Genomic DNA, 26,972 nt, shown 5'->3' on the forward strand with positions numbered 1-26,972 from the left:
GGAGTGAGACCCTGATTTTGTGGGAATCAGTGGAGATTTTGCCATTTGCTTCAGCACTGCCAGGACTTCGTTTTGCCAGCCTCTTGCAAAGAATTAGTTACACATTCCACAATTGATATTGCTTATAGCGGCACCAGTAGTAATGATTCCTATGGATACAGGGAGAGGGAGCTTATGAAGTTGAGTAGGATACTAGAAAAAAGCATGTGCGTGTAAGGAAGCCCAGTCAGACATTTTTTTTTAATCACTAAATGCCTCATACTGCACATCTTTGATTTCTAGCTATGTGATCTTACTGTTAATTATCCCTTGTATGGTAAAATATCCCTTAGCACCACAGCCAGTGCTGGTGTGTGCTGTGCTACGTTCTAGACATGAGCAGGAAAGCCTGGTCCCAGAATAGGTGGCTTGTAGCTTCAGGGCATGGACACACTCGATGGGTGAAGGACCAAACAAGCAAAGGGAAGACCAGCACAAGTCTGTAATCGCAGATAAGTGGGCAAAATGTCAAAGAAATACCCTACTGGAGATGGTCGCTGCTGAACCTCAGGGAATGAATACCCTGCCAGCACATGAAGCAGAGGTAAATCTCGCTGCCACCCTGATAACCTCTAGCAGCCGCACACATCGCCGCTGAGCGCTGGCAGCCAGGCACGGAAAGCTGGCTGGTACAGTCAGAGGGGGCAGATAGTGCTCTCTGCCCAAAAAGCCTCGCACACTTGTGCGGAGAAGGTTGATACATATAAGCCAGATTCCTTGCCGAGACGCATCTGCGTTTCACAGCAATGCTACCGACTGCCGCAGAGGATGCCCCCCAGACATGCTCATCCTGCTACGAGGAAAGCCCTTCTAGGGATCTGATGATATTGGGTCATGTGCGCATTGCAGTATGTCCAGCCTATGGTTATCTGTACCAAAGGAGCAATGCCGGTGCGATCATGCCACCCAGCCCACCTAAATGTCCCACAGGAGCATGCACCAAGCTTGGAACCTCTCCTGGAAGCCACAGGGTGGCTGTGCTATGCTGCCGGGCAGGGGAACCCGACTGCCAGCGGGTGGTGGGTTTGGGGTGGGAGCTAAGCTCTCACGTGTGCTCTGCTTAGGGTGGGGGCTTCTTCTGTGCCTTCACATGGGGATAGGATTCTCCTCTCTGGGTAGACTCTACAGCCCGCAGGAGTTGATATAGTCACTACAAATAGACCCCACTCTCCCAGAGCTGTGGCTCTTACGCTGCATCCTGGGGTCAGGTGGGAATGAACCAGTAGTGATAGAGAAGCAGTAGGGACGGGGTCAGACAGCGGCTCCCCAGTGCTCTGGTGGCTGCAGTGGCACCCGCAACAGGGCTCTGACCCCCTCCTTGGGCTTTGCAGTGGACTCTGAGTTTAAGCCTCTCTGCATGTGATCTGTCAGATGAAGCGGGAGAAGCCTTGGGCTTCCCCAAAGGGCAGGCACAAAGCGCTCCGTGCTTCTTGGTCTGCAAGCCTGGCTGGGTTGGGTGATCTTGTATTATCATGCCCTCTGTGGAGGCCAACACCTTATCTGGGATTTCATTACGACTGGGTTGAGTGGCACAGCTCCCTCCGCAGCCTTCCTGCCCACGGGCTGGCTGGGTCATTCGCTTCTCTCGGTACCCCACTTTAAGAGGGGATACAAGAGGGGACTCGCTTGAGACCCAGTGAAGACAATCGCTTTGTAATAAGGAATATTATCAGAGCGCTCTCTATATATCCTCCCTTCGATAAATGCCATACATGTTCACTGAAAGCCCGGAACTGACTGTGTCTGGCTACGCAGAGGCAGTGCAGAGCAGTCTCCCATTAAACATGCCTCTGATGGCACGGGCAGCAGTCCTTCAGTCAGGGCACGGGAAAAGGCAATATTCAGCTTATACAGCTTAAATGGATGGAGGTATCAAGGGAAGCTGTATTCATCATCCCTTGCTACATATATTTTAAAAAATTTGCAGTTTGCCATAGAAAGAATGCTTTGGAAATAAAGATGTTGGTTTTAAATATACATTTATACAATATTTCTGTCTCCTCCCCAAAGTGCTGCCTCTTACGTCACCCGCTGCATGGCTGCGCTCCAAGCTCTCCTCGGTGAGAGTGCTTTTAATCAGAGGTTACTCAATCAACGCATGAGGGAAGCGACGATGACCCAGATATACCCAGGGATAAGGCAGAGACTATCAGGACTCCATCCTATTTTGCTGCCCACTGTTTAACCTGAACATTGATCCTCTGTGACTGTAGGATTAAGGTCTGTGTAGACATGAGGGTCAGAGTGATGCCCACACAGGGGGGTTGGTCCTCCCTGAAATCTTTATGGAATGTGAATTCATTTTCTGAGAGTTACTCTTGCACTATCACAAAAGCGAGAGCAGCCAAAAGATGACAGTGGTTTGCCAGAAGGAGCTCATTGCTTGCCCAGGATCAGGGCTGTGCTGGGGATGGCTGCACTGGGGACGTTCCTGCTCCTCAGGAACATGTCAGGTGGGAGAATTGTGATCCTTGATCACGTGCTGCAATGTAACGTGGAGAGAGACTCTCTCTGTCCTTGAATGGACCTCTCAGCCAAGTTCCTCCATCCTGTTGCTCCAGCTGCCCACAGGGTAGTGAGACGCAGAGGTCCTGGGCTGACCGACACAAGGAGTTGGACAACATGATCGCTGGTGTTCCCCTGGTAACAGGACCAATGATGAATAGTCCTCTGGGAAACCCCACCAGACCTGCCTTCCTCTCTTGCTGCTGCTCATGGGTATGATTCGCAAACCCCTGGCAGAATGTTCACCCTTGTACAGATGATGAATATTTGCCACGAACCTGTGAAATGTCACCAGAGGTGACACCAAAAGTGATTTTTAGTATTAACGTGGACCTTTCTTAATCCTGTTCCACAAGCAGGCTGCCAGTTTCTCATTTTAAAAGGCAGAAGCGAGCAACAGGCCTGTTGACTCGTTATAAAAGCAGGGTTATAATTTCCGCCAGCCCTGACTGTAGGTCCAGCGGCCGGTTGAATGGCACTGCTGTGAGATCAGGGATAACTTTCCCCACAGACCTGCACTCTGCACAGGAATGGCCTCCCACTCAAAGGGAACTCCGAGGGATAAGGCGGCACATACAGTTGCTCTAACTCTGAAAAATTCTGGGTGTATCAAGTTTTGGAAATCTTAAAAGTGGAATCTAAGTCCTGCCTTTATTCTTTAACTTCCTACCAGCTTGCAACAGTTTCCTTTAACTAAACCACGGCCTCCAAGAGTTGGAAATGACAAATATGTCTGCAATTTATTATTGAAGAAAGTAAAATTATGCTTCGAAGCAGACATGTTGGGAAGTTTTAACGCCGCTGCCCAGCGCTGGTGCAGCAGGAGTGCTCTGCTGCGATAACACGACTGCTCTTTAATCACCCTCAGCCAACTCTCTCCCCTCAGCGACACCTTCTCTTGCTCCAATTGTTATCGCCAGCCTCACGGAGGAGAATGACCCTGCAGATTACGGCCACCCTGCCTCTGCTCATCTCCCTCTGCAGCCACCCACCTCTGCCCGGTGTCCCTGGGGGGAACACAGAGCGAGTGGGGATATCTCAGAGCCTTCAAATATCCAAATATTGCAATCAAATGCAGGAGAATTTATGCGCAAAACCCAGGACATCCTCTAACATAATTGCTGATAATTTTCTGATCTCGGTTAAACACAAAGTAAGACAAAAGCACCAAGACAGCTGCCAGCTGTTACTTGTAGTAATCTCGAGGCAGAAATAAGGTTACAGGAACCACAAGGCAAGTTCGTAGAATCATAGACTCGTAGGATCATAGAATCATAGTCTAGGTTGGAAGGGATTTTAAGATCATTGAGTCCAACCACCAACCTAACACTGCCAAACCCACCACTAAACCATGTCCCTCAGCACCATGTCTAAACATCTTTTAAATGCCTCCAGGGATGGCGACTCCACCACTTCCCCGAGCAGCATGTTCCGATGCTTGATAACCCTTTCGGTAAAGAAATTTTTCCTAATATCCATCCTAAACCTCTCCTGGCACAACTTGAGGCTATTTCCTCTTGTCCTAGTTTTCTCAGTGCTGTGAAGCCCCCCGAAATCTTGCAATGAATGTGAGGAACATAATCAAGCACGCCTTTCCAGGAGCACGGGGAGCCAAAGGGTCCGATTTCCACAGCTTTGAGTGAAATTCTGGACTCTGAATGGCTGAACTGGCAGAATCACTAGAAATGACCCAAAGAAATAGGAACAGGGGGCCCAGGCCCTGGCAGCCCCTGCACCAGCACCATGGCTGGGGACTGAGGGGCCACCACACACAGGCTGCTGGTGCTGGGGACACTGGGCTGAGCTGGCTGTGGGTGGGGGAAGCACTGGGGGAATACACTGGGGGTGCCAGGAAGGGGGAGTGGTGCCCATGGGCATGGGAAGTACTGGTCCAAACTGGGGACACTGGGCTGATTGAGGGGAGTGCTGCGAGGCGGGGGGGGGAGTAAGGTGCTGGTCTGAACTGGGCACGCTGGCCTGTACTGGGGGACAGGCCTGTGGGGATGCTGGTCTGAACTGGGCGCACTGGGCTGTACTGGGGAACAGGGCTGCAGGTGTGTGAGGTGCTGGTCTGAACTGGAGGCACTGAGCTGTACTGCGGGGGTGCGAGGTGCTGTTCTGAACTGGGCGCACTGGGCTGTACTGGGGGACTGGGCTGCGGAGTGCTGGTCTGAACCGGGCTGCGAGGCGCGGGGGGCCGGCCACACTCTGCCCGCACCCGGCCCCGCACCCGGCCCCGCACCGGCAGCGGCAGCTCCGCCCCGCCGGGAGCGGCGGGCCGGGCCCGGGCAGCGGGCGGAAGCGGAAGCGGCAGCCGGTGGCGGCGGGCGGCCTTCCCGCGGTCCGTGCCGTGCCGTGCCGTGCCGTGCCGGCATGGGCGAGAGCACCAGCCCCATCAGCGTTATCCTGGTGAGCTCGGGCAGCCGCGGCAACAAGCTGCTGTTCCGCTTCCCCTTCCAGCGCGGCGCCGAGCACCCCGCCGCACAGGCCAGTAAGTGCGCGACGCCGCGGGGCCCGGCCCGGCCCGGGGACTGCGGCTGCCCCGCGCCCGCGGGAGCCTCTGCCGGGAGCTGCCGCCGCCCGTAGGGGTCTGGCACCCCCCACGCACATACCCCCTGTGGGGGCCTGCTGTCCCACACACCCCCCCTGTGGCGGTCTGGCACACCCCGCCGTGCCTCAGAGCCCCCGGGGGCGCCTGGCACCCCTCGCAGGCCTCATAGGCCTCACAGGGCCTCATAGCCCTCAGGGGCCCTGGCACCCCTCTCACACACTCGCTCAGTCACTTACACATACGACTCACACCCCACGTTAATTAAACCACGTTATATCCATGTGTAATTATTGACCCACTGCCTTGCTGGTGTTCCTGTGGATTTTAAGAGCTGTAGGGGAAGGAGGAGGCAAGGTGAGGAGTAAAGGCACCAACCTGGGAGAGGGGATTCTGAAAAAGCTAAGTGAGCTTTAACTGATAATGGGTAGAAACTAAGAGACTTCAGTCCCATGTGTTCAATAATGGGGTGGCGGATGTTTCATTTCTTCTGGAAAATAGGAACATGGGACTATTCAGGTACCAGCTGAGATTGCACCTCTTCCTCCAACATTCCTGATGGCGCCTGGGACCTGCCCGCAGCCAGGGAATTCTGTGGGGGCTGGAGGCAGGATGGCTGTGCCGACGGTGCTGCGGGCAAGATTGGTGTCCCACTGGGCCTCGCTGGCGGTCAAGTGTCATGGTGTGTGGCCTAAAGGTGCTGCAGAGTGATGAGGCTGTTTGACTCGGGTGGCTTGCTAACTGTAGTATGTCATGAGAGGTTTGACACCCCTGTTTAGGTTGTGAGTCACTTTTTACCACAAGAGAATCATCTTCAAACCCCTTTTTGTTTTTCTAAGTAAAATTTGAAAATGTGGTGGTTTTTTTTTTTTTTTTTGACTGGCTCCTGCCCCCTTCCTGCTTTTTCTTGGTAAATGGTTTTGATACCTGTGACTGCAGGAGGGGATTCTGGAGCATTACCATTGTCCTGAAACCTGAGCAATAATGAGGGAAATGCATTGGTCAGAATTTTGTCTACCGCTCTCCCTCAAACTGCTAATTGTTACCTGGCACTTGAGAGAAAAGTTGCTTCTGTGAATGTTTTGCTTTCTCCTTTCCATTCCCTGAAAATGAAGACCTCTTTCTCCTATTTTTTTAATGTGTTTTTTTTCAGTGAGAATAGAAAAAAAAATAAGATCTGGTACTTGTACCTGAAAGGGAAGGGGCTTTCTGCTTTTAATATTACTTTTTTTAGATCTCTGTTAGAGATCATTTTAAAAAGGGCACAGACAAGTATTGTCTTAATGCACTTATTTGAGTGAACACTTAAGTTTAAGAGATTGTTCCTTGAAAAAGCTGCCTTTATTCTTTCTTTCAGATAAGCCGAGGAGTCGATATGCTGTGAATAGCTCTGGTGACACCACAGAAGATCAAGATGGGGACTCCAGGTAGGGGAAAACATTTCTCCATGCCTAAGTTTGAAACAGAGGGGAGATGGCCTCTTGCTCTCTTGCCTGCTAGATCAGTAGGCAAATTCTCTCAGACTGTATAGAAGATGACCTGCCAAAAAATGCTTTAATGCCAAGTTATGAGCAAATTAGTGGTAGTAATAAGAAATTTCTCATGAGGGAATGGTACTGAATCTATTGTTTTCTCGTCAAGGTATAGGTCAGGTATTTTGTGCTTGTTAGAAAGCAGTATTGCTCTTTCAAAGCTAGGAGTATTAATACTTTGGCAAAATTCCACTTTTCTTTACCTACCTACCTCTAACTGGATATATTACTCAGTTGCCTCAAATCCTTCCCTAGCTCATGTAATTATCGTATGAAATTGCTCTGCACTAATGAGTAACTAATTTTGTTTCTCCAGATATAGCTGCCCTTGTGTCCGTGGAGTGAAATAGTAGCTCGAAAGGAAACTGAGACTTAAAGATAGTTTTTCAATTACAGGAAATCAGTGTTTAACAAACGCACTGAAAATAGGCAGTGTGTTGTTCAGCATGCGTGTATGTACAAATGGAGCCTCTAATTAGTTTTTGTAGAAAATTTGAAATCTGCTGCTTGGTTCTAAATTTATCACTATCAGATATGAGACAAATCTGGGAAAGAAAAAGGGGTTTTGTCTGTTGGCCCATAGTTCAGTTGCAGATCTTTTTTGTGATAATGTGTTTTAATCTCCAATATTAATAAAAAGGGGTAGTTGCTGCTCTTCTCTCATATAAGAGTAAAAAAGAAGTACTCATCACTTGCCCCTAAAAAAGAAATTTAGATTCCAACCTCACAAAATGTAAGCTTGTTCTTAACTTTATGACTGAGAATAGTTTAGCTGAAATTAAAATCACCCATTACTTCATTAAATTCATATGTTTTTCTAGGACTGGGATCTTATGAAAACACATTTTGCTTGAGGTCTTGCCTCTTCCGGTGTCTTTGAAACCTTCAAATACAACATTCTGTCATGTCTCCAGCGAGCGCAGTATGATACAGGGCACAACTCCAGTGGGAGCAAGCCATGGGCTTGTAAGTTTGGTAATTGGTGAATGGCATTTCAGACTGTGCTGTGGACGGTGGATGGCAGCTAGTATGTGTATTAGGAAGGCTCGTTTGCTGGTTATCTCGGATTTTATTGGTTGCTGTTCAAAACCCTGGCTCTGGTATTTCCCTAGACAGATTAAGACGGTGTTGGAACGGTACCAGCTTCTGTCTGGTACTGATTCTTGTTGCCTCTGCCATTTTGGCACATTGGACAAAGCACTTAATGCGGAGCTGTGTTTGCTGGATGTTGCCTGTCGTGCTGAACTAGTGTGATGCGGTATGTGGCTACTACAGCGATGTAGGAAAAGCTTTTATCATTTCATATTATGGTCAGATGAGAGAACCTCTAGTATTTTCCTGAAAGTGGTTTTAAGTAGATTGAACATGCTGGCATGTAACCTACGTTAAACGAAGATGTAGATTATTTCATTGTAGTGGTGTCCAGATCTCTGAGCTTGAAAGTTAGTGCTTAATCTCCTGGTCAGGTATTTGTTATTAAGCTTTTAGTGTTTAAAGTAATTTATAATCTCTCAGCTGAGCTCACTAAGTGTAAAGTGTCACAGCTCTGAAAGGCTGAGTGAAAAAATATTAAGACAGAAATCCCCCTCTGCAGTGCCGGTCTTCAGAAAAAGTTGTCATTTGTACAGTTTTGTATATAGCAATACATACAAATTCATGCTGCAGTGCCTGCACCTGGCTCTTACTGAGGTCAGTGTTTATAAGCCTTATATCTACTTAGATGAAATTGAGGTGTTGGCCAACACAGGTCTGTTAGCAGGAAAACCCTTAATATTATCTCCGGTGCATCTGTAGCCGCCCTGCAGATGAGGGGAAATGGAAGAAGAGGAGCATTTACCTTGTTCTGAAGGTGATGGTTCTGCTAGAGGCCGGATATCAAGGTCCAGCGCTCTGCTTGTGCTGCTGATGTGGCTGGGCATCAGCATTAGGAAATTCAAAGTATTTCAAAATTGTGTTTGTTTCAAGTCTGTATATTGAAAAGCTTTTTCCCAATACCAGTGTACTCAGTGCTGTAAATACACTACATCCCATACAACTGGTGCAGCAGCTAAATGTGTCCTCTTCAGTGACAGCAGCTAGTAGAAGAAATCGCTGATGCTCTTTACATACTAAGTACTGTTAATTTATATTAGGCAAGAGGAGATTGTAGGCAGAGTTAGTATCTTTCACTGGCCTTATTGATACAGGTGGAAAAAATACACAAGTTTTAGGTGCACAGGCGCTTCTTCCAGCACAAACCAAAAAGGGATCTTCAATACCGTGTACAACAGGTTGCTCAAACTTTCTATTTGTGTCAGACCATTTTGGGAGTAACAGAAGTTGGTGCCTTGCAGTGGAAGAGATTCTGAGGGGAGAGTGGAGGCAGAAGGGTGCAGGTACCTTGGAGAGAGAGAGAGGTGTATGATTTGTAAACTAGGAAAGGAAGGAATTTAACCTTCATATGCTGTAAAACTACTATTGTCATTGAGCCCGTGGAGTTTTTTTACCTCGGTAATGTCATGAATTTTTGCTCCCGGGCAACTGTTTGGAATGTGTTTTGTATGTTGCCATTGAAGATCAGGCTGGAGAGACCAGGAATGGAGTGTCTGGGTTTGTGAGAGCCATCCCCCCAGGGGCACCTCTCTCCCTTGTAAGTTCGTTCTTCTGCAGTGCAGTGGTTCTCTTGCTGAAACAGTAGTTCATGGAGAGATTTCATCAGCATGAAGTCCACAGTCTGTTTTCTGGTGGTGGGGATTTTCTGATTGGAGTTGTTCTCAATGAAAGTAAATTATTAAGTGGTTTCGTATTATTTCTGGAGGGCTTCTTCAAGGAGGAGTTGGTCCTTTAAATCACTGTGTATCGGTAGCATCTGTAAATGTTTTTGGTGGCACAAATTGAGGTTCTGGAGTGAGCAGGCTGCTAGGTTAACTTGATGGTGTATGGCGAGTTTGATAATGTTGAAGGGTTAGGTCTTTCCCCTGTTTTCATGTTCAGTTGCAAAGGTTATTTCAGACTTATTTGGTTGCTGCAATAGTTCTTATGAGGGTTGGATTCTTCCTTTTTTATACTGGATGGCTGTCTTTGATTTACTAGCAATCTAGCACTGATTGTATCCTAGGTTCAGTATTGCTTTTTTCCTAAGCTATTGGAACCCAGATCAATTACTTTTAAGCTGATCTCTCCTGGAGCAGTTGAGTTATATGTATTTCTTTATGGCCTCAGAAAGGACAAAATTAGGTCAATTTAGGTGCCCTTAACTCTCCATTTCCATATAGCATATTTGTATGCATAGTTGGATTTCTTTTAGCCTTCAGAGTCAAGTTTCTTGGTGGTTGTTATGCTTTTGGGGTTTTATAGACCATTGTAGCCTATTCATGACAATCCTACCTCTAGGTTGCTGGTGTGTGTTTGCTTATATTAATTTCTACTCAATGGAGCTGTGTGTTTGGGTCTTCAGAATATAGGGTTTTCTTCCTTTTAAAAGCAAGTCAAGCAGCAGAAGTGGTTGAGGTGTGTTGATGGTGGCAATGCAACAAAAAGCTATTCAGAAGAATCTGTCACTGTCAAAACAAATTGCTTGTCAAGTGTCTCTCTGCTGGCTTCTTCTCAGCCTTTCATCATTTGCTCTCTTCAAAAACATCCTTCGATTTTTGAGCGCTTTACCAGTAATGCATACCCCTCACAGCTTATGGAGATGCCTGCCAGTCTCATCTCTTTTTTTTTATTATTTTTTTCCCCCTGAAAAAATGTGAGGCAATTACTCTTTTGAAGCCAGAAGATAATGCTGTGTTAAATTGGTTTGTGTTGTGGGTTTTTTTGTAGTTTTTCTGGAGGTGGTATAGTCAGCAAGCAAAAATTCTAATGAAGGTGCACGGATATTAACATATGTTACACCAGACTTTGCATTTTTTAGTAGCATAACTGACTAACTGAAGGAGGTTCAGTAAGTTTGACAGCAGTGATGTCATTAATTGGCCAAACACTTCCATTATAAAAGAAGTCAAGTTACTGACAAACAAGGACTTGAATGTCCCTTTCTAACAAACAGTAGTTCTCCTGTGATAACATTTCTGTATCCTCTGTCCCTCTTTCACTGGACTCCAGTGTTCTTCCTTGTATTTGTTCTGAAAGGCTTCCTTTCTGTCACCCCGTGCTTTTCCATTCATCCATCCATTCCTTCAAACACCCTTCCTGTAATATCACCCCCTTTGTATAGTCTGTCATTTGGGATTGCTCTAGGTTTCCTTTTCAACATCACCCAGTAGAAATCTGTTGTCTTTTGAATTAAACAAGGGTTGGAGATTTTAATTTTGTCTCCTCTTGCTAAAGTGGACAGTATAATCCTTTTATCAGATTCATTTTTCATTATATTTAGGAATTTCGTTTGGGGAAAAAAAAAAGTCCTTTTTTCCGTGTTATTTGGAAAAAAGAAAAAAAGCTGTTGACACTGAAAATGAAAATCGGTGTTTGTTTCCCTAATACAAAAATGAGTACAGCTGTTAACAGAGCTTTGCACTGTACACCTGTTGTAAAGAAGGGGGTTGGGTTCTTCGCCTTGAAAACTTTTTCAGCCTACTCTTGCTAAGTTTTTGCTTATTGCCTGGGGCAGACAGATGGAGAATGACTTCAGGCTTGTGCTGTGATTCTGGCCAGGCTCGTACCTATTGTTTAGATCCCTGGCGGGGAGCAGCAGTGGCTCTGTGTGCAAGGCCCTTTACAGAACCCTGGCTGTGCATGCAACAATAAGTGTTTGGCATCCTCTTTTTCTAAGTCTTGGGAGTGTGGAAGCACTAGAACCAGTTGGGAAGAGCCGTGGGTCATTTGGGGCCTCATGGGATGTTCCTTTGGTGAAAACGCTAGTAATAGTCTAGAAAAGAAACTGAAGTTTAGAATCTGCTCTAAATCAGACTGTAACTTCTATTTTCTCTTCAGGTAAGCATGGATTAAAAAGTACGATGTAAATACAGCTCCATAAATGCAACATATTGTGGGGACACATTACAGCAGCCAGTGCTAGAGAGAGAACTAAAATACCTTAGCCTGTTTTCTCCGTGTTGCCAATCTAAGCCTGCAGTATATCCCAGCAATTCACCTACTGTTTACTTTTGACTCTTCTCATAGTTATGTTTCCTTTACAGGACTTTAACCCTTAATAGTTCATCCTAGTTTTTAATATTGTATCTTTTTTTTTTTTTTTGTATTTTGTGTACTTGCCTCGTTTATTTTCTTGTGTTTTTTGTTTTGTGTTTATGGCCATGTTCCCATTTCAGAGACCAATGTCCTCTAACTGATGAGCAATTGGTTTCGGGGTAAGACCAAAAGTTCTAAACAATCACCTTTGTCTAGAATGGCTTTCTTTTCTCACCATCCTTTTAATTGTGCTTTGTTTCTGGTTTCTGTTTTACACTGAATGATGAGATAATTATATGCTAAATCACAATGTCTGTAGGCAACGTATTGCTAAAGGTTTATGCTAGGATAATTACAAAGGTCCTACTAACATTTCTGTGCTTCCTGTAGGGTATCCAGAATGGGTGTGGTACTGTCCCTTCTGTGAATTGAGAAAAGTTGTGATCCTCCATGAATGCAACAAGTATAGCCTTGGCATTGTAGTTATTCCAACAAGGAGCCTTAAACCAGATTGCTTTCTGATGAGCAATGACTTAACAGTACAGATCAGTGAGTAAACTATTTAATCCCACAGTAATTACAGAGAGATCTTCAGAGACCTGGTTTTGAGCAGCTGCTCTGGTTGCTTGTTCTTGGTGCCTCAGTAAGCTAAACTGGATGACTGCATTATACCCCCTTATTGAATTTGTGGACAGAAAAGGACTTATCTCTACCCAGGGCTGGAAAAGTATTAAACTGCATCTCTACTCCCTGCTTAACATAAAGATGCTCGCCTAAATACTCAGCTCCCATTATAAACTACTTCAAAGAAAATTCTTTAGAAGAACATTGCTTTGAATTCCTGTGGCATATTAGAAGTTATTGTCTCTTCTTGGGGAGAAAAATGAATTTGTGTTCGAGATTCTTTCCCCCTCCTTTTTGGTGTGCTAAAGCTAAAGCAATTGTTGTTTCAGCTGGGTTTCCAGAGGAGATGCTGGTGACAGCAGTCGATCTGCACTAGTGTGGTTTGTATCGTACTGCTGGATTGTTTGCTGTTGCTGCTACGTTGAGCTCATGATAGGAGCGGTAGGATATCTTGAGCAAATCAAAGCCTTTGTTTTTTGTACTTAGTTTCTGCCTGCTGAATTCCTTCATACAGGAGAAGTTTGCTTCCCTCTGGAAGTCACGATGCTCAGACTAATTTCATAAAAGAAGAAGGGACTGTTACTGCCCAACTGTGAAACCTAATCTGCTTCTAACAAACTTTTGGGCTCTGATAAGTCAATATTTGTAGGTCATCTTGATACACCCCAGAGCTGAGAAAATCAGTAGTAAAATATCTAAAGTAAAAGTGTTATTTCCTAAGATGAGATGATGAATTGAAATGACGGGATTAACGTATCTGCTGACCTTCAATCTTCTTATCATCCTGAGGCCTAAGAAATGTGTAAATTATATAGAGCATTGGGGAAAAAAAAACCCAACCAAACCAGCAAAACCAATAAATCTCCTTGTCAGACAAGGAGAATGGGGCTGGAGTCCAGGTCACTCTTGGGAGAGCCTGCATTGATACCAGGTGTCTCTACTCATCAGGTAGCACCCGTGTAACCCATCACACAGGGTTATCTTTCCTGAGCTAGTCATCTGGCTGCAGTTGCAGTACTCTCCCAGAAAAAAGAAGTCTCTGCTAGTGAGAAGATACTGAGGACTTTACAAAATCACCCTTGTAGTCTCCTCCTCCCCGCAGAGCTGCATAGAAGGCAAGGCAGACAGGGCTGGTGGTATCACGAGCTCTCCTGGGGAATTGCTGAACTGTTATGTTCAGCACCACATTTATCTGTTAAAAGATCTGCTAGTGTAATTCCTTGTAAAAGTCGAATCTTAACAGTGGTGAAAGTGATCGGTTTTCCAGCTCCCAAGGTATCCTTTGCCAAGGCTGGGGGAGGAAAGAGTAACTAATTTCTTACCAGCAAGCAGACATTTTCTAGTCTACCCTCCTTCTTCCTCCACCCCCCAAAACATATGCTCGTTTTGGATCCATTGCTATTACAGTCTTCCTGGCTCCATGATGAGCCTATTAACGAACACAGCTGAACAGGGCAAAAAGAGAGGGGAAAGCTCCCTGCTGTCATGGTGACTTTTTGTTCCTATTTTGAATGTGATCTCCAAGGACTGTCAGTCCAGGTCCTGTTTGAGGACGCTTTGCCCTTTCTTCAAGAACTCTGTGTGCTATGCAGCCCTATGCAGTGCAGTGCCTGAGGAGCGTGGGCTCAGTGGCCCCAGGAGTCTCTCTGCTTGCCCTTAACTGTGTTCAGAGCAGAGCAGCCAGGGATCGGTAAGTTTATGTGTAGAGCTGCTCCTTCCATAAGCCAAACTTGAGCAGTGTGCTGTGGTCAGGATGACTTGTTTGTACAAATACCAGGGGCTTTGGCAGCTCATAAAGCCCCTGTGTTGTCCTGCATCTTCAGTGTATGTAGGTCTAATAAAAGAAATGCCCCCTGGGTCATATGCAGATGGATATACACAAAAGACCTGGCTGTGTGCATTTGTCTCAGTTTCTGTAGTAGTCCGTAACTCACTCAGAGTGAACGAGGAATACGGTACATTAATTCCTTCTCTGGGCATCGAGAGCTCACTTGTGGCCAAGAGATAAGTTGAGCGCAGCACACACCCAGGCCTGCCCTTTTCTCTGAGTGATACCGGGTTATCTGGCATACCTGCATGGTGGAGAGGGATGGTCTGACAGGGACACACATCCCTGAATGTAAATAAAGAAAATGAAATTAACATTTTCATTCTTAAAAAAACTGCTCTCATCAGAAACTGGTTTGAAATTCATTTGGTTAAATGGGGGCCTCCGAGAAATCAGGTGAGGAAAGAACTTGCTAGTATCAAACCCTGTACTGCTCCTATTCTAGAACAAGTAGTTCCCTCCAGCAGCTAACTGAGGTCCCCTTCTCTGTGGATTTGAGCTCCACTGTCTCAGGGGACACCTCGAGGAAAACAAGTGTTTGTAGAGACCAGACAAATATTGCAGGGCCGTCGGAAAGAGCAGTTGCAGAGTTCCTCCCTTGCCACACTGGATTCTTACCTGTTTTTGCAGCAGTAGCTGTATTTTACAGGGCAGACTCCTTGTAGATACTTGCCCTCCTGTCTGGCAGCTGCCTTCTTCCCACCACCGATGCAGAGCAATCCAGTGACACCATGGCCAGTGCTGGGAAAGGCCTGCTGTGTCACGAATTTGTCTCAGTTCGGCTTATCAAATGAGAAGGCCCCAGTGAGGCCAGGCAGCTCTCAGAAGGTTGCTGGTGGTCTGTTGACCATGGGTTGAGATCTGTTAAGTGAGTAACTTTGAGTCTCACTGAGATTTGGGAAAGGAGGGACAAGCGTTGGATGTATGTTTCTTCTAAGGGAATCAGCTCTTTCTCACCTTCCCCCCTCTGCCATACTGGGTGGCTTAAAGATCTCTGTTGTGCTTGAGTGACAGGCTGTGTCAATATGTAGTTGCTTAGTAAGTTCATTAACCTGCAGCTAAATCCAGGCAATGGCTAACTCGAGCTGTTTTTATATTTAAGCAAACTGCATCTAATCTTTCCAGTGTATTTTGCTGAGCATGTAATTAAATAAGCATGACCTTGCCGTCTTTGTTGTGAATGCTTCCTGTTTTATAATTGTGATGATCTGAGAGATGTAATTAAGGGGTTCTTAATTTTCCATAATTGATGTTACTCCAGGTACAGCAATTTATACAGAATTTACAATACTTTAAAAACTCACAAGTTAAATATATCTGTATTTGGAGGAATATTCTGGGGGTATGCTTTTTGAAAATTGTAATAACTTCTGTCTCTGCTCTTTAAGGTTCTCAGATGTCATCCTGGCAACAATTTTGGCTACCAAGTCAGATATGTGTGGCAAAAAGTTTGAACTGAAGATTGATAACGTTCGTTTTGTTGGCCATCCCACGTTGCTTCAGCATGCCCTGGGGCAGGTACAGTACGAGGTCCGCTCTGGGGACCTGCCTGCTTTTCAGACCGCCTGGCTTAGTTAGGAAACTTGTAATTCAGAATGTGCATCTTTGCTTTTGATCCTTGTTTACTTCCTCATGCTCAAAGCTGTCTTTTACTTACTTCCAGATAAACACAGTGAGTGGCAAATTGAGGGAGCGGTGTCCGTGATTCACAGAACCCCCCTCCTGGTTATTGTAGGAAAGCAGTGTGGGTAAAGAGAAGCAATACTAAGCAGTCCAGCTCAAAAAGCTGTTTCTCACCACATTAGTTACTGCAAGTTAGATTTTTAACACCTCTAATTAGTATGGCAGTTAAAAAAAGCCACCAAAACACACCAAAAACCTTCACAAATGCTAGAAACTAGTCAGCCTTGGTTTTAACTCTTTACTTTTAACTCTTACTGGTGCTGAAGGTGATTCACAAGGCTTGGTTGGAATAGGTAAGGAGTTGAAAGAGGTCTAAAAGTTTCTCGTGAACAAGCTCAGGCTGCTGTTAGCATTGAGACCTTGCCCCGTGGCCTATGTTTTAGCTGCTTGGAATGAAAGCAGTTGCCACCTAGGCTATGGAAAAGGTCCTGCTTAAATCTAGGAAAGAATTTACATGCTTCTATGTGCAAAATATTCCGTGTCCTATTCCTTCTTCCTGACAGACTGTGAAAATGAACTAGGTTTTGGTAGTGTCTGAATCCAACGCTGATCTCTTGTCGCTGAACTGCTTTGGTCTCCTTTTTCATCAAATTTACTAAGTCGTTCATTTTTTCAGGAAAAAAGAATCTGCTTGCCAATTCTATCATCCTTTCTATCTATAATTAGAGGTGCAAACAGATTGTTGGCAACTGCTGCGTGATATTTAGAGGACCAGACTGCTTTAATCCAAATGAGGAGCTGGCCTCAAGCATCAAAAGATGCTAGTGTTCCCCTGTCGAAACTCAGTCGTGAGTCTACAACAAATGTGACGGAGGATCAGCAAGACTCAGTCCTCAAATGTTTCGGCTGTTTTGGAAGACAGAATTCAGGTGTCCCCAAGCGATGCAATTACATCACCAGCCCCAGACAAGGCAAGCAATGAACCAGGCCCAGGGTCTGCACAGGGACCCTGTCCAGGAGCGAAATGAGATAGGACCAGAGACAGGGCCAGAGGACAAGTACTTATCAAGTGTCCATCCTGGAGACGAGTGACCTACCACAACGTATGTCCAGGAGACAGGACTGGAGGCAGGCACACCTACAGGTCTGGGCTGCGCTGAAATGGGGCTCCAGGGCCTTAAGTGGGGCTCCTGGGCTAGGATGTGAAGGAGGGGGTGACCCAACTCAGGCTGGTCAGGGCCATTAAGACCTTTTGGTGCCGTCAGGGCCCTGACAGCCCTGGCCTGTTCTCTCACAGTATCAGATGCCTTTGTTTTGCTAATCTCGTCCGAAAGGCACAACTTCCTTAACGTGGTGTAAATGAGGTTGAAAATTTGTATTTGCATTTTTTCACCACGTATTGTTATACATTCCACTTTCCAGTCGGTTTTATCTTAACTGCATGAAATGTCTCTTCATTTTCAATTTGTCTAAATAAAATTGCATCTGGGTAAATAAACAAAGTTATTAAGCGCTCTGAACACTTTTTTGTTACTTCTTGTAGGATCTTCTTTTTGGGTGTGTCTTATCACCCCAGTAGGCACCCTAGAACTTTCTAGTGTCCAGAATCTTCTAGACGTGGCAGCCATCTCTGCTAGTTCATTTTAGTCTAAATCTTTTGCAGTTAGGAGGAAGCTAGATGGGGCTCCTTTCCCACAGAGCAAAGGCAGTGCCTGGAGTAACCTGTCAGTCTCTGGTCTGGGTTTCTTTGGAGTTCATACTGCAGTAAATTAATCCACGGGACAGCTCTGCAAATTCTTACTCAGATGAGATTCAGGAGTTACAAGAGCACGAGTATTTAATCCTGTGTGCCAGACCACCTTTTATGTAGCAATATTCTGAATTCTTCAAATTCCTTTAGCGTTTTCTTTTCCAGCTTAGTCTTTTCTTCTTTTTTCTGAAGAGGTGATATGAAATCTAGCCTGCATCCCAACTGATGTTAATGGCAGTAGTTTCTGATTTTAAGGAAGGAACAGGATCAGTCCCTACACTCAGAAATGCTTTTGAGTCTTTATTGACGTTCACAAGACATCCTGGAACCTGTAACTCCAGGAGAATAAATAAACACAGTAAACTGGCTTTACCACCCTCCCATCACTGCCTTTTTGATAGAACTTCACTTACACTTTAGAAAAAAAAAAACAAAACCAAAAACGTGTATCGCTTCTTTTAGTTTCTTTAGTTTTTAAGACTACTGAGTGAAAGAGCTCAGATTTCGGAGTTCACTGCTGAACAGTTCATTGCTGATGCTTGGGAACTCTCAGGAAGGGTGGATGCAGCTCTGCTTTTGCCAGCTTCTCTATGTTTGCCCCATCTCAGAATCTGCATTAGCTACGTATGCACATGTGTTGGGTAGAGACTGAATACGAATATTTGGGTGTTTGGCCCAGCAGATTATAGCTGGTTTCACTTGGGATTGGGGGGGGCAGGAATGTCCTCTGGATTTGTGCTCCATCTTGTGGCGACGCTTGCTCGATTCAGAGTTGTTAGGCTGGGATGTACAAATTCAACTTGGCTTCCACAGTTCCTCCCCACTAGAAAGTCTGTTCCTGTGTTAGGGCTGAAGCTCTCTGCTGCAGAAAGAACAGGGGAGGGTTGGAGAATGTGTTTGAAATCCTGCAGGAAGGGAAAATCAAACCTTTTATTTTAGTACTGCAGTTCTCGAGCATGTTTTTTTCTGATAAAAACAACAGTTTGTAACATGTAAAATGGGGATTTTAGGAAAGGAAAGAATAGGTGTGGCCTGTGATGAGAAATCTATGGACTTTTCTTTAGTTAACAATATATATATGTTGGTTGTGCTAAGGAATTTAAACCTAGGGTCCCTAATGATGCTAAAATGCAATAGTAAAGTCACCTAGTAAGACTGCTGTCTTAACTGATGCTCATTTCCATAGTCATGACCAAAATGCTTTGGTTTAAGTCTTTACAGCTTCTCAGAAAAGGCAATGTTGTAGAATAACTGTCACTTTAATGAAACAAAACAAAACACATGGTTTTATTTTACAAGTCAAATTTGATCATATAATTTAATTTGTCTGCTTTTTTTTTCTCAGCAAACTTGTTACGTGACTGAGTTAGGCTTTTCTTTTTCTTCCTTTTTTATTTCCCCCCCCTCGTTACTGGATCCAACTGACACTAGCCTATGGGATTTTTTAAAAAATATTTTTCAGGTATCCAAAACTGATCCCTCACCAAAGAGAGAGATGCCCACTATGATTCTCTTCAACGTGGTGTTTGCACTAAGGGTAAGGACTGTCTTTATTCCATCTGACAGTGGAATGTGCTTTGGATGTATAAGAGAGTGCAGTAGGCTCACATTCCAGTAATCTCTTGTAAAACGTTCAGTGCCTGATTTCACTGGGAAATATGGAGCAAATATGTAGTTTTTGCTTGGAATTTTTTTCAGGTCTACTGTGTTAAGGGATCCTGGTTTGGCTAATTTGATGGTATAAAACCCTAGAAATTTTGTTCTGTTTGAGCATTATTTGACTTTTAGCACTAGTACTTTTCTTACCACTGGCTTTCCAGTAGTGACTAATATGGACATGGCCACAGTCCAGATGGCTTGTCCTCAGTTGAAGAGCAAGGTTTCACAAAAGACAATTATCCCAGCAATCAGTCTGAAGCAAGCAAGAAACGATTTGCTGAGTTCTGCTGGGGATCCAGTGTTGTGCTTTGGGATGTTCTTAGGTCGGGAAGTGCCAAATTTGCAATACTGAAGTTGTTCTTAGATTTCACACATTAAGAGACATTAGCTTCAAGAGTTTTGATGTTTTGGCATATTGGTAAGGCACCATGCTTTGGTTGTAGGTAAGTATGTGTAATAGATGCACATGCAAACACAAACATTCATGCACGTTGAGTCATGTGGAAGCAGAATTGTTGAAACCAATTCTCCTTCATTCGCAATATTGTACGAGTTTAGTGAAGTATAATGAAGACTATATGCAGCCCGCATTTTTCTAGAATGTAATTTCTAGCTGTTTGCCTAGGAAAACTTGCTTGTTTGCATTTTGTCACTGTGATGATACTGATGTAGTTGTGTGGTAATGCAGCACTAAATCATATTTGTCAAATGAGACACTCGTAGTTCATAGAGATCTGTCAGGGTTCTGGAAAGTGCTGTGAAGAAGCAAGTGGAATTTTTTTCCTAGTGTGGTGTAGTGCACTGCAGAGGGTGGGTGGAGGCATTCTGAGATAAAGACAAGAGTCCATCTGCAGTGGGCAGACAGAGCAGGCAAAGTCCCAAATGCTATAATCAGCACCGATCCTGCTGTGCTTAAGCTTCAGGGTTACCGACGTGTCGTGACTCAGCAAGAACAGCGGAATCAAAAAATGATGACTCATGGTTTGCTAGTTTACATGCCACGTTATCACTTGCTAGAACTGTAAATTCCTTTAAATGTCTTAACAAGCATGAGGCAGCTGCTTACTCAGACTGGAGCCAGCAAGTCCCCCCCCCATGTCAGCTGTACTTACACGATAGATTTTTCCAGCACTTTTCATTCTGGGACTTGCACAAATGCAGTGTTAGTAATAAGCCATATTTGTGAAACATTTGGAAACTTAAATCCAAACTCATTCTGATTTGCGATCAAATTGTTGATCGTGTGCTGGTAATTCTTACCTAGTTACTGTCTTGTCAGTATATAAGACAATCATCAATATAGCAACATGGAGTGAATTTAATCCAAACGTGATATTCTGCCTTGTCAAACAGCTCGACATTTTTCTCGCTGTGTGAAATTGAGTTCTTTAGTGTCTCTGCTAGCAAAAGGCCCAGTAACAACTGGAAAACATAAAACAGATCAGAGTGTCATACTCCAGATTCAGTGTTCATTTGATGCACGTAGAAAAACTTAGAAATCCCTGCGTCTTCTCTTTAACTTTGGACATCTCTGAGCTTCTGCTTTGCTGCTAGTAGAGAAAACTGCTTTCTTTTGCCAGTTGTGAAAGAGACTGACTTTTGATATCTACAAAAGATAATTATTTTGACTACTTATCCATCAGTGTAGTTTCATGTACGTGACTGTGACTGAATGAGCGACCTGTTTCTTTCCTGTGTTGCCTGTAGGCCAATGCAGATCCATCCGTGATAAACTGCTTACACAACCTCTCCCGAAGAATAGCCATAGTCTTGCAGCATGAGGAGCGCCGCTGTCAATACCTGACCAGGGAGGCCAAGCTGATCTTAGCTATTCAGGATGAAGTGTCTGCCATGTCAGAAAGTGAGTGCTGAGCTTAGCTTTGTGCAGGAATATGTTTGTCCAGGAGCAGTTTTTCAGGAAAGTGCTGATGGTGCCTTCTTACTTATTTTGTGGCTGGGATCAGTATGAACAAGTTTTGGTGCTCTTTAGCATTCTGACAGCCTTTGACTGCATTTTGCCTGATCCAAGTTCACTATCCCTATGCAGAGATGTCAGCTTTAGAAGTGAAGTAGCTTGTTTACTTTCCTTGCTAGCTCAGTTCAGTGCAATCACTGGAGAACATGCACTGAACCATCATCACGTTTGGATCTGCCTGTCAGGCTGAGATGGAAGAACTCATATGTAGCCTGCTTCACCCAACCTCGAGCAAGTTTCCCATGCTTTAATGCTGTGTGCTGAGTCACCAGGCTTCTTCTGTGGAAACTTTACTCTTGCCTGTTGTTACCATGGCTAGCAAACAGTTACAGAGCATTTCTATAGACTTCAGAGCAATTTGCTATGATAATATGCGCTATTTAAGGTGAACTCTGTCTGACAGTGATGTATCATCTTGCTGCAAGCATTAAAAAATAAAACTAACGTATAAAACCAAAAACACTTAAAATCATCACTTGTCAAATTCACAGTTACATGTGCTTAACTGAGTTGACATTTTAGGAGAAGTTGGCAATAATTCATTGTTAAAATAATAACACGTAACTTGAGTTATTGTAAAAGCTTTGAAAGGTAATTGTAGATTAAAAAGTTACGGATTTTGTTCCTGAGATACTGGTTCATACCTAGTGGGGAAAGAGGAAACTCTCTTTGCTTTGAAATCAGTTGTTTGCTTTCTTGTTCTGAAATTTTCCATAGCTACAGAAGGGCCACAGTCACCTTTTCATCACATCCTACCCAAGTGCAAACTGGCCAGAGATCTGAAAGAGACATATGACAGGTAAGTGGGATTTCCTTCCTAGTTCACAGCATGCTGCTTCTCACTGAAACCACTTGTCCTTCTTCCTTAGGGTATTATCCATCTCTTCATGCTGCTGACTCACTGGGATTTGGGTTTTAGACCAGGTGGAGCAATGTGCAGGCTAGCTGTCAAGTGCAATGTTTGCGGAATTGCTATCCTGATCATTACCTTGGTCTCCCTTTGGAGATGGTATGGTTCTTAAAAGTCAGTGATATCTGTCACAGGTTTAAGAATTATTTTCTTCCTTAGCACAGAGCCATGTAATGACAAGTGAATTGTAGAATTGAAAAGTGTCATAATATGATTATCATCTGTCATCGCTGTAGAAGTACTCTAACCCTGTAGGTAAGAGAAAAATGCTGCATCTAGCACCGATATCAAGTCAGATACTGCCCTGGCTTCATTTGGCTACACTGTGCATGTCTGGACGGTGAAGTTGGATGAGGTGTTGAGACTTACAGCAGAACGGAAAGCGTAACATGCTGTTTCTTGACTGGATTAAAAGTTCTGGCAAGGATTTCAAAGGAGCGTGGAGTTGGTGTTGAATTTTAGCAGGAGCTGGCACCAACCTCCTACAGCGTACTTCTGCTCTGACAGCTTGTCAGTGCTGACTCCTCGTGCAGAGCAGACACATCTGTTCAGGATATGGACTTGGGGAAAGACGTTGACAAAGGAGCGTGGAAGGTTTTAGTGGGGAGGAAGATGATGTGTCCCTTGATTACGAGGTGTTTGTCGGGGTTTGGGAAAATTACTTTGAGTTCCTTCGTTGACTGTAGAACACATTGTATGATATTAGACAAACCCTTTAGCCTCCCTAGATTGTGGTTCCCTTTGTACAAAGGGAATAAGCGCAAAGCCCTGTAAGGTAAGGCACTGAAAACCTAGATCATTTAATGATTGCAAAGCATGTTAGAAAACTTCCAATAAGCTGTTCTTTGTTATGTTCAAGAGCTGTGAATTTCAGCCTATTTGGAAGGAATGTTGAATATTGCTCGATACAACTCTCACAAAACCTGTACTAAAGTTTAAAATAAGGCACTTTTTATGTAGCCTGTAATTCTAATATTAAACTTCTTTTCTGTGTCTCTCTAGGGCTATGTATTTATGACTGGGCAAACCCTGATCTTGTTTCCAAACATTTTAGTGACACAGTGACATCTTGTGGCACTTAGGTGTGACTGGAGGAACATGCAGCCCAAGCTCATGAAGCATACTGATACAAAGACCCTTCCGTGAAATAAGTAGGAATAGACTGACCACGGAGAAACACACATTGGTGCTGCCCCACAGATGTAGAATAAGGCAGAGTGTCTCTGATTTATGCATTGTGAGTCAGGGAGAAGTGGTGCAAGTTACATTTTGACACTTTTGCTTGACATTGTCATAAGCAAATTTAAGAAGCAAGCAGTTGGTAAAAATAGAAAATGTCTGTGCATTTCATTGGAAAGCTCTGTTTGAAGAGTAGTTAACAGTGTCGTCGGCTGGCTGGGTAATAAGGTGTTCTGCAGTGTTTTTCCGTTAGTGCCTCATACAAGAAAACAGGAGATATGCTTATTACACCTGCAGTAGTACCTTGCCAGGCAGGCATAGAATTAAAATATTTTTTTTTTGTCAATTAAAAGAAATGGTCTAGAAATAAGATTTTTATTCTGCAACTCCAAGATGAAGAATTCCTGAGCGGCAGCAGCTCCGGAGTGAAGTCTGTGTGGTCTTTTATGAAATGAGGGTTAGTCACAAATGACGTGGGGTTGCAGAAAAAGCAAATAGGTAGGAATGCGTAAAATAAAGCATTGTCAGTAGGTTGGGAACCAGTCCTGCCCAGGATTGTAAATCCCCTGCTGTAATGAATACTGTGCCCAGCTTTGGGCACATTTCAAGAAGTTTGGGCCACCTAGAGAGTGTGGAGGAGTGAGAATGACCTAAGAGGACAGATTGAAAGATTTGGTCTGTTTCTTTTAGAGCAGAAAAAATTGCTGGGAACAGTGAGCCTTCAAATGTGACAATGTGCTGTTTTAAATTTACACAGATTTCTGGCATAGCCTTTGGCATAGGGGAACAGCATAGTGAAGTGGAGAGGACACTTTGAATTGCAGATGGAAATGGAGCTCTCCGTTTGAGATGCGCTCAAGCCAGCATTTTTTAGTGTCTGCTGATTTCTGCGATTCCAGTTGAAGGCCTCATGAATTATCATGGTAGCTCCGGAGGTGCTGTCTAGCCCTTGGCTTCCTGTAGATGGTGCTGAGGTATTTCAGGCAAGACCCAACATGTTCCTTAGCAACTTGGTTTGTACAAAAGCACAAGGGCATGAATCCTTTTATAGTTTAAAATGCCCCTTGCGTTTTGAATGAAATGACCATATTTTATAAGTTAGGAATCAATAGCCAGGTCATCTTGACTGTAATGCGATTGCTGCTTAGTAATGGAGTATTATTAAACTTGACAGTTTAGAGGTAATCAACATCTACTTCCTGGGACCTTTTTTGACTCTAATGTGGAAAACCAGAATGTTTCTCTTTGATTAGTTCAGGAAATAGATTTGGGGGTCTTCATTTATCTTGTCCCCAAACGCCAGCGTGGGTGTGGAACAAGAAGCAATGGCTTCAGGACCAAGAGACTCCAGTTGCTGGTACCTGCAGTGCTGACAAATCAGTGTTACAATGGGTGTCTCTTTTAATCCAGTGTTCAATTTAGGGAATTAAGACTCCTTTCACCAAGTTTTATCTGCAACTGCAGGTAATATGTTACCTTGAAATTAGCTGCCTGCCTGTTTTTAGCAAACTTTGCTTAGCTTTAAATCGGAATAAAAGTGAAAGTATGGGGAGGCTTTTAGAGAGGAGAGGATTGTTTGTGTATTAAAAAAACCCAAACCAAACAGCCTTTACACATTTTTAGCCTAGTGGGATTTGAACTGAGTGGTAGATCTAGCCTGTCTCAGCAGCTTATGGAGAAGTGGAATAATTATGTGAGACTTAATGAACTATTAGATGTGATTTGTGTAACTGTACTATAAAATATAAACCAATTGCAATTATTTCACTGAAGGATGGTCAATGTGTCCTTTACAAGGAAATGTGAAATAATTTCAAAGCTCTAAGTAGTCACAACCTCTAGCAAAATAAACAAACTCCAAAACTATAAGCTTACACCCACCAAACTAGAAATTTATTAATGTATTATTAATTTCAGATATAAATAGGATAGACATAAAATGAGGTGTGTGTATGTAAAAATTCATAACCCTTTTATAAAATGAGGTGCAATAGTCTTTGTTTGTCAATAGTAATAATAATAAAAAAAAAAAGGCTGCAATTCTGTGGGATACTGGCCAACTTTTGGGTTCCTATTTTGGGGCAGCGGCTCACAGTTGCCGTACAGGCCAGAGCAGAAGAACAGTGATATTCTCCAAACTATTGCCCAGCTTCTTGCAGCTCGCATCTCTGGAGGTGGCTTCTGTATATTCATCAGCCTTCAGCTGATCTCACTTCCCGGAATTAGTCCACAATCCTCCGAGCCAGAGTAAATATTTAACCACGGCATCCTCTGATAAGGAGGTCCATGGCTTAACTAGTTTCTGTGTTTCTTTCTGTTTCTTTTTGAACTTTGCTCCTTCTAGTATCATTAGGTCTTATGATGGAGAGATGCCGGACAGCTTTCTCCTATTTACTTCTCCCTGTCTCAATTTTACACTATGATATCCCCTCTCAGTATCCTAATCCCTCATCACAGATCCCTCAGTATTGTTTATCATATATTATCTAACTGGAGATGAAAAAAAAAAGTGTTGAACCTAAGTTTTCATGGGATAAAATGGAGCGTCTTTGAGGCTTTAATAACCGGTTAGAGTATGGGGAATTAAGCTATTTTTGCCCAGTTACTCTTGAAGTCTGTGGGAAAAAGGAAAACTTGCAGCAAGGTCTTTGGATACCAGTTAACTGTCTGATAAGACAGTAGATGAAATTCAGGATAGACAGATGTAACATAATGCATATACGGCCAAACAGCCCTTATATCGTACATAACTGTTCTGAAAAGAGCTTTTGGAATTACAGCAGATAGTTCAGTGAAAAAGCTGAGGCTGCAGTAACACTGGAAAAAAATCCCCATAAAATGTGAAGAGTAGTTAGGAAAGAAGCAAAGAACAAAACAAAGATTTACCTTCTGTAAATTCCTGGTGTACCGACTGCACCTTTGGACGCTTTGTGCAATTCTAGGTTTCCGATCAGGGACTACTTAAAAACTGTGTCCCTGAGGTTCATGGTGTGCAGTGTAGCCGATGCACCGTTCTCACCTTCCCACAGTCCTGTGTCTTCCTGGACTGTTTGCTCCACAATTTTAGTTGGTTAAGAAGGATAAAGTAGAATTGGACCTAGGTGACTACCTAATGTGACTTTGAAAACTCGTTTTCCTGGTATTCTGTTCTTTTGCTGGTTTTTGCTTTTCTGCTTCTGTCCCCTAAAAGAAGGTGGCTTCTGGGTTTGCTGATCCCTAGCCAAAGAGCTTGGGGCCAGCTCAGGGAGATCTGTGAGGCTCACAGTAAAAAAGCTTGCTAAATAGATGACTTCATGGGGAATCTGTCAAAGTGAAGGCAAATGTGGATCCATACTTCACTTTCTGTGACTTGACTATATTTCATGTTGCATGAATCTTTGCGTGTATATTGTTGAAATTATTTAACTTTGTTGGCTGGCTGAGGGTGGTCACATACATTGCTGCTGGAGGGTGTAGCTTATTCCTTGTCAAATTATTAGAGACACATATTATTTTCCATCCAAGGAGGGGCAGGTGAAGGAGAAATCATGTACATAAAGTTATAATGAAGGCTTGAAATTGTACGGTTGAATGCAAATGTAGAAGAATGAAATTAAGATCCAGATCAGAACTGAAAATCTGGTTTTCTTGTCTTTAATTCTAGGCTATTGTTGTAGACAAAATTATGCTGTGGAGAATGTAATTATGTAAT

General features: G+C 43.9%; 1 protein-coding gene across 1 annotated transcript in view; it reads left to right on the forward strand.

The window, feature by feature from the left end:
- Positions 1 to 4,917: 4,917 nt before the first annotated feature.
- NPRL3 (NPR3 like, GATOR1 complex subunit) overlaps positions 4,918 to 26,972 on the forward strand; it is a gene marked incomplete at its 5' end in the record, with an annotated part of 44,557 nt that continues 22,502 nt past the window's right edge. Inside the window, 7 exon segments of the mRNA XM_082490800.1 lie at positions 4,918 to 5,097; positions 5,099 to 5,126; positions 6,450 to 6,519; positions 15,574 to 15,703; positions 19,021 to 19,095; positions 20,925 to 21,078; positions 21,910 to 21,991. Coding sequence (XP_082346926.1) covers positions 4,918 to 5,097; positions 5,099 to 5,126; positions 6,450 to 6,519; positions 15,574 to 15,703; positions 19,021 to 19,095; positions 20,925 to 21,078; positions 21,910 to 21,991 — 719 coding nt within the window.

The sequence above is a fragment of the Vanellus vanellus genome (assembly GCF_965231255.1).
Source record: "Vanellus vanellus genome assembly, chromosome: 14".
NCBI lineage: Eukaryota > Metazoa > Chordata > Aves > Charadriiformes > Charadriidae > Vanellus > Vanellus vanellus.